The sequence below is a fragment of the Vigna angularis genome, chromosome 9, assembly GCF_016808095.1.
Source record: "Vigna angularis cultivar LongXiaoDou No.4 chromosome 9, ASM1680809v1, whole genome shotgun sequence".
NCBI lineage: Eukaryota > Viridiplantae > Streptophyta > Magnoliopsida > Fabales > Fabaceae > Vigna > Vigna angularis.
The window spans coordinates 19899858-19908266 of record NC_068978.1 but is presented as its reverse complement, the minus strand read 5'-3'; the positions used below and the strand labels follow the sequence as shown (position 1 = coordinate 19908266).

The following is an 8409-nucleotide window of genomic DNA, read 5'->3' as shown; positions in this document are numbered from 1 at the left end:
TAAATTCTCTCTTTGGGATACGTTATTCATAATTTGTTATCAACTTGGTATTGTAAATTCAGCTTAACACTTATGAACCACCGTTGTGACCTTAACGTTAAAACGATTATCAATCCCCCAACCCTCTCTTATCAAAAGAAAAGGTTCAAGTTGGCTTTCTCTATCAATTTCATGCACTAAAATTTGAAAATGAAAGAGAGGGGCAAAGGGGTAATTAAATAGGTTCCTTTGTCTTTGTTCCATAAACAAAAGAGAGGTTCACGAGACAACGTACTACAAACTCGTAGTTTCACATGAAATGAAATGCAACAACCCCATTTTGGTCAATTGAACTCGACCAACTTGTCCCCTATTTTAATACGTCCCCCACATGAACTTCATTTGAACCTTTCATCTTTTCAAAACCCAACCCTACCACCATTTCAAGATTCAACCTTCAAGCTCCTACAACTATATATATATATATATATATATATATATATATATATATATATATATATATATATATATATAATCTACATAACCTTACAAAAAAAACCAAACCACCCCTCCGACCTCACTCATTACTTTTCTTTCTCGTAGAAAAATTAAGAGGAAGAAAAACCCTAAATCCTTTCAAAAATCAATTAACCTCTATCTCCTTCTGTTTCAGAGACTAGTCTTAATTTTCGCATCCAAAAGAACTTCTATTTCAGGTATTAATCTTACACTTTGAATGGAATGATATTTCTGATTCAGAGATTAGTCATTAACCTTAATCTTAGAGATACTTATAATCAAGAGATTAGTCATTACTTCTAGCTTATAAACAATATAATTATCTTCAACCTCGTCTTTATAATGCCACCGAACCCACCCATGTCTTCTCTTCTCCTCCACCTGATCAACCACAACGACTCCACCGCCGCCGTCGCAGACTGTCATGACACCCTACTCGTCAAGCCCTTTGGAGCGGTACCCGATACCGTGGCGCGTTACCACACTCACGCGGTGGCGGAAAACCAGTGCTTCTCGGCGGTGGTGCAGGAGATCGCCGCCTCCGTGGCCACCGTGTGGTCCGTCGTGCGGCGCTTCGACAACCCACAGGCCTACAAGCACTTCGTGAAGAGCTGCCACGTCATCGGAGGCGACGGCGACGTCGGGACACTCCGGGAAGTCCACGTCATCTCCGGCCTTCCGGCAGCGCGGAGCACCGAGCGCCTCGAGATTCTAGACGATGAGCGCCACGTCATCAGTTTCAGCGTTGTCGGCGGGGACCACCGCCTCTCCAACTACCGCTCCGTCACCACCCTCCATCCCGCCGCTGCCGGTTCCGGGACGGTGGTTGTGGAGTCCTTCGTGGTGGACGTGCCACCCGGGAACACGCCCGAAGACACGCGCGTGTTCGTCGACACAATCGTAAGGTGCAACCTTCAGTCACTTGCGCAAACCTCGGAGAACTTAACGCCACAGAACAACAACATCAATGACAACACCAACAATTACAAGTTCAGTTCCTAAATTTTTCCTATTTTTTTTTTCTTTTACTATTTATGATTTATAGTGTCATTTTCTATATATAAATATATGGTGATTTGTAATGAAGTGTTGTATGTGTATATTGTGATTATTATTATTATTATAGATTGTTGGTTGTATTAGCTACTCTCCAATTTTGTTGTTTCTTAATAATTTCCTCTGAAAAATAGGACATGGGGTTTTTCTAATGCTGGTACTAGATTCCATTATATTATATACTATGTTCATAAAATAAAGAGAAATTCTGAAAGCACTCTCTTGATACTCTTGTTTTTTTTTTCTTTTCTTGGTACATGAAATTATTGATGGCATCTACACTATTATCTTTTCCAATTCTCTATATTGAATCTCTTCTAGCATAGTGTTTATAATCATTTTCACAAAACAAAAAATAAACCTAGCTTGATTACTTGTGGAGATTAAAATCCATAACAAAGTATTATCTTGTTAATGTAGACCAAAAAAAATATCACCATTAGAAACCCTTTTGCCGATTGCGATTTTCCAAAAAGAAATACCAATGTGTTGAATAAATTGATTTTTAAGATGTTCTGTAATTTATAGGTGCCTGTATGAATCACGAGATACTAACTGGTGATTGAATTAAAACAAAAAGAAAGTTAATGTGGGTGGTAATCCTACTAGGACATCCTCCTTTTATTAATGAAACTAGTGGAGATGGTGAAGATACGAAAACCATTGCACTAATTAATGTTTGATAAATTAATTGATGTTAATTGCGAATTGAATCATCTATGCAAAATCATATTAAATAAACAAAGTAGTGCTTATATATGTCATGATTTACAAGTTTCAACATTAAACAATTTTAAATTGAGGTTTTTTTTTTAATTCACATCCATCACTAATAAGATAAGTTTATAGTAAATATAAATAAATATAAATCTCATTTTATAACTTAATTTTATAAAATTGATTAAACTTAAATTTTACTTTTTAAAATTATATAAAAATTATCCAAAATTTATTTTATTGAGATTTATTATTTATTAAATCTAACATATTATCATATATCGATTTACTTATAAATATTTAATCTCATTCTTAATATCCATATATCTCTATCTCCACGTAAAACTAGAGGTCCAGAGTTAAAAACATTTGTTATTTTCTTTCTCTTGATTAATATGATCCATTAATTTGAATAAGTACACTTATTTCTAACGTGTAGTTTTCGTCATTAGAAATTGTCTTTAGTATGTAACAATTAATGCAGGAAAATTAGCTAGGACTTTGAATACTTACCAAATCAGGTCAGAAGTACAGTGTTATCTTATCATGTACTGAAATAAATATAATGGTATTTTATTTTTTAGTTAGCCTGAAGTTATATATATGATAAAGTAAGAAAATAGAGACAACCTAATAGCAAAAGAAAAAAGTTAATGCAATAGCATATTGAAGAGTATATACTGTATCTGCCAACCTGTCCTTAGTTGTAAGATAAACTAGTAATCAATATGTTCATGATGTGTATATATACACAACAAAATACGAATCTAGGTTTTCTCTTGGTTTTTTTATTACATTTCTATTAACGTTTTTTAAATTCAATGGTGTTAATATATTAAAAAAATTAAGATATTTTAAAATATTAAAAAAAATATATCAAAATATTTTAAACAAAATATTAAAAAGATAACACTAAAAATGAATGAAAGAATTTAAATTTCAAAAAATAAAAGAAAAATCATTAAAAAAATGAAGCAAGTTGAAGTGTGAATGAGGAATATAAACGTCGTCGGTTTGTGCAAGTTGATGAGCAAGTGGGAGAAAAGAAACAGAAGGGAAAGATGTAGGAAAGAGAGAAGAGAGGATTGATTGATGAGTCCGCGTGCATTACCGCCCTTTTGGTTTCTCCACTTTTCGTGTAAACATTCAATATATTTTTAAGTTCGACTTTTTTATTATTTTATTTCTTGAAATTCATCTCGGTGTCATAGTTTGGTCAACCTACGATTTTGCACCCTTTACAAATATAATACCACATTTTATTAATTATCTAAGTTTCTAATATCAAGTCTGTTTCGGTAAGGATTTGTGACATCGAGACACTAATTTTTAACTGGTGCGTTCCGTTTGTCTGTTTCCCGTTTGTACCGATCGGTCACCTTCAATATTGGTCGTTCGGTCATCCTCTTTGTAAAAGAGGGGAGGTACCTGCAAAAGGCACTCCGACGCTCAAGTTAGGAGCGGTTTTATGAACTGTTCATGACAGTTAAATATTGAAGTAAATAGAGCGTATTGTAGTATCAGTTGAATCCGTCTTTACCTCAAACCTAAACCTTTATTTATAGAGTTTAAAGGAATCTGACACATTAATTTACCTCTTAATGGTCATTAATGCAAACCTTAATTGTTTAATGACAGTCGTTATAACCTTCATTGTACGTTACATCTGCTTAATAATTGTCGGAACCGAACGACTGAGCAACTGATCGAGACCGAACGAATGAAAAGCTGGCCTAGACCGAGCGGATGAGAAGCTGGCCAAGACCGAACGGATGAGAAGCTGGCCTAGACCGAGCGGATGAGAAGCTGGCCAAGACCAAACGGATGAGAAGCTGGCCAAGACCGAACGGATGAGAAGCTGGCCGAGATCGAACGGATGAGAAGCTGGCCGAGACCGAACGGTAGAGGCCGAACAGTAGCCTGCGAGCCCATAGTGAGAGCGAACGGTAGAGGCCGAACGGTAGCCTGCGAGCCCATAGTAACATAAGCCCCCCAAGTCTGAGTTAATCGTTCGACTTTAGCAGAACGATTAACTATAGGACTTATGAGTTTAGGGGAGGTTGTTCTCGTTGTATTAAGGAGTTTGCTCTTTGTGCTTCAAGTTGTTATATCATGTTCGTGTCGAACAGTTTCATGGATTGAATTCGGCCGCACGCTCGACAGTCCTTGTTACCAGAACTTCCTGATTGATGAGAGTGAAAACCGTTCGGTTGAGAGGAATTTACCGCTCGATCTTTGTGTGCAACTTTGACGAGAGGGATTTACCTCTCGGTTGTGATTTGCAGTATCCTGTTACCTCTTCACCGAGTGGGATTAACCGCTCGGTTTTCAAATCGTTATATAGGATTTTACCTCTTGGCCGAGCGGTATTTACTGTTCGGTCTTCAAATCTTTACAGAGGAATTTACCTCTTCGCCGAGCAGGGTTTTTCGTTCGGTCTTCAAATCTTTAGAGGAATTTACCTCTTCGCCGAGCGGGATTTACCGTTCGGTCTTCAAATCTTTATAGAGGAATTTACCTCCTCGCCGAGCGGGATTTACCGTTCGGTCTTCAAATCTTTATAGAGGAATTTACCTCTTCACCGAGCGGGATTTACCGTTCGGTCTTCAAATCTTTATAGAGGAATTTACCTCTTCACCGAGCGGGATTTACCGTTCGGTCTTCAAATCTTTATAGAGGAATTTACCTCTTCACCGAGCGGGACTTACCGTTCGGTCTTCAAATCTTTATAGAGGAATTTACCTCTTCGCCGAGCGGGATTTACCGTTCGGTCTTCAAATCTTTATAGAGGAATTTACCTCTTCACCGAGCGGGATTTACCGTTCGGTCTTCAAATCTTTATAGAGGAATTTACCTCTTCACCGAGCGGGATTTACCGTTCGGTCTTCAAATCTTTTAGCTCTAAGAGACTTTCATTGAATATGATTTATTTTAGCAACTTTGGGAGCGATTGATCGGCCTAAACTGGACTTTATTTATTCAATGATAAGAACGTAAGTTAATAACAAAAGCATGAATCAAATGAAACCGAATTTAAACATGACAGTAGTAGAATTGTGGATGCTTCTCTTCAGTTGATAACTCCACGAAGCGAATGTTCCCGATGACGATTGGGACTGTGACTATAGCCCCGCCCTCGCTCGTCTTTCCTACTCGCCCGCTCGGGGCTTCTTCGCGAATATCCTTCCTTGGGGAGGCCGTATCTTGCTTCCTTTATAAACCTACGTAGATGTCCCGCCCGGATAAGATTTTCTATTTCATTTTTTAACGTGATGCAGTCTTCTGTAGTATGTCCTGGTTTTGATGGTACCGGCAACTTTTCCTTTCGTCTGCATTTCTTGGAGATGGTTTCCTCAAGGGTGTGATAAGTTCCGCGCTAAGGGCTTCTTCGAGAACTTTTGCCCTAGGTGCATTGAGGGTTGTATAATGGTGAAACTTGAATGGCCTGGGAAACTCTTTATTCTTATCATTATTGCCGAACGGTCGTTTGCCGTCCTTTCCACTTCCGCCCGCATCAGCCTCTTGCTGCCGTTTCCTTTGCGACAAACGCATTTCCTCCATACGGATGAACTCAGCTGCTCGCTCTTGGAGCTCCTCCATAGTTTTTAGCGGTCGTGCATACAATTTTTCCGCAAAATAATCTGGCCTCATACACGAAGGCAGATTATTGATAATAAAAGATTGATCTATCTCTCTAACTCGTCGTGCGGTTTCAGTATACCTCTTCATAAAAGCCTTCAAAGTTTCTCCTTTCTCCTGCTTAGTGTTTATTAAATCCACCGGTGTTACCTCCTGTTTCCGATTGGATGCGTATTGTCTCCTAAAGAGGTTTTCCACAGTAGCGAAGCAATCCATTGTGTTCGGAGGAAGAGTGTTATACCATTCCAATGCCTCTTCCTTAAGTGACAACGAGAAGGCTCTGCACATGATAGGGTCACTGTCCGTATAGAATGCCATTGCATTACCGAACGTCCTTAATCCGGATCAGCCGAACCATCATACTTATCCAATACGGGAGGAGTCTTTTCTGGCATTGGCGTTTGCATGATGGTTGCCGTGAAGGGCAATAAACTGGTAGGCCGAGCGGTCTCATTTGCAGGGGCGTTGGTTCCCTTCTAGCTCGACTGTTCGGGTTGGCGTGATTATGGCTCGCCTCATTAGCGTTTTCTCGATTCGAGGCGGATCGCTCGGGAGGTTCCCGTTCGGCCCTTAGCGCCCTCATCTCCTCCTCATACCTCCGCCGCATCTCTTGCTGAGCGTGCGCCTGCGCTTGTATAGTCTGCACCTGTGCCTCAATCTGGGCTTGCAACTCTCTTATTAAATCCCTAGTGCTCTGCTCCTCCATATTTCTTGTGGTCACCATTGGGTGTCTTCAGCTTGCTCTCGGCCCCACGGTGGGCGCCAAAATGTTTCGGTAAGGATTCCGAGACACTAACCTTCGACTGGTGTGCTCCGCTTGTCTGCTTCCCCTTTGTACCGATCGGTCACCTTCAATATTAGCCGCTCGGTCACCCTCTTTGTAAAAGAGGGGAGGTACCTGTAAAAGGCACTCCGACGCTCAAGTTAGGAGCGGTTTTATGAACTGTTCATGACAATTAAATATTGAAGTAAATAGAGCGTATTATAGTATCAGTTGAATCCGTCTTTACCTCAAACCTAAACCTTTATTTATAGAGTTTAAAGGAATCTGACACATTAATTTACCTCTTAATGGTCATTAATGCAAACCTTAATTGTTTAACGACAGTCGTTATAACCTTCATTGTACGTTACATCTGCTTAATAATTGTCGGGACCGAACGATTGAGCAACTGATCGAGACCGAACGGATGAAAAGCTGGCCTAGACCGAGCGGATGAGAAGCTGACCAAGACTGAACGGATGAGAAGCTGGCCTAGACCGAACGGATGAGAAGCTGGCCAAGACCGAACAGATGAGAAGCTGGCCAAGACCGAACGGATGAGAAGCTGGTCGAGACCGACCGGATGAGAAGCTGGCCGAGACCGAACGGTAGAGGCCAAACGGTAGCCTGCGAGCCCATAGTGAGAGCGAACGGTAGAGGCCGAACGGTAGCCTGCGAGCCCATAGTAACAAATTCATTTTTATCCAATACAATAAAACATTTAATTAGTAGAAAACACTTAGCATATGGTTATTAATAACAAGAGAGTAAACTTATAATTAAACATTGATATTGATATTATTATTATTACATGTAAATAAGGAGATAAGATTATTATTGTTATTATAATTTATTACTATTTGGTATTTTATATTAAAATTTAAATAATTTTTAGAAGTGAACTCGAATTGTTTAATTTAAAAAAATTAGGTTTAATCATTTTGAAAGTCTCTTTTGTACAGATTTGTGTTAATTAGGTTCTCGTATTTTGAAAATTCTCAATTGGATCCCTATTTATGTAAAATTGAGTCAATAAAACCATTGCCGTTAATTGTTGTGAACGACATTAAATTTCTTGCATTGTGGCATGCTGAAGTAGCATTTAATAACGACGTGACACAGTAACAATTCATTACGTGGATTTATTTGATTTTAAATTTTAAAAAACTTTAAAATGTGGTTAACTTAATAAAAATAGAACAATATATTTATTTCTGGAAATGAAATTAAAACGTATTAGGATTAAGTTTGGTATTTTGGGGTAGATTTTGAGTGTGCGGGAAAATTGCGGAAAATAGGGTTTTTCGTGGGTTCGTTGTTCTCGTTTGAAATTGGGAGAAAATAGGGTTATAGTAAGAAATTAATTGTGGATGAAGTTTGGTTTTATGATTTTGGGGTCATCTATCAGTGGTTTTTTTATGGAATCGACAAATTTTTAGCTGTGAAGCATTGTAGGCAACACCTGAAGCAGAGTCTTCTGAGTTGAATCAAAACCAGCGTAGAAACACTGCACAATGTTGGCAGCGGAGGAGGTCGAGGAGTTGGGAGGGGGAGAAGTCGAGGGGAGAGGGTGGTGAGTGGCGGAAGTGGAAGATGAGTCAGTGAAGGAGAATCTGAAGGTGGAAGAGATAGAAAAAGAGAATGAGAAAGGTGTTGTATGGCGTTGGGTTATTAGAGTGTAAGGAATAGGGTGGCAGTGGAGCCATTGAGACAAATTTACAAACATGTGGTGTGTG

General features: G+C 39.0%; 2 protein-coding genes across 2 annotated transcripts; one reads left to right on the top strand and one right to left on the bottom strand.

Annotated features, from left to right (window-relative positions):
• The first annotated feature begins 484 nt into the window (after positions 1-484).
• On the top strand, positions 485-1640 carry LOC108346952 (abscisic acid receptor PYL4). The gene has a single exon (XM_017586027.2). The coding sequence runs from the start codon at positions 841-843 to the stop codon at positions 1498-1500; it is 660 nt and encodes a 219-aa protein (XP_017441516.1). The 5' UTR covers positions 485-840; the 3' UTR covers positions 1501-1640.
• Positions 1641-5535: 3895 nt separating this feature from the next.
• Positions 5536-6228, bottom strand: LOC108346618 (uncharacterized). The gene has a single exon (XM_017585681.1). It carries the CDS (start codon positions 6226-6228, stop codon positions 5536-5538), a length of 693 nt encoding a protein of 230 aa, XP_017441170.1.
• Between the last annotated feature and the right edge of the window lie 2181 nt (positions 6229-8409).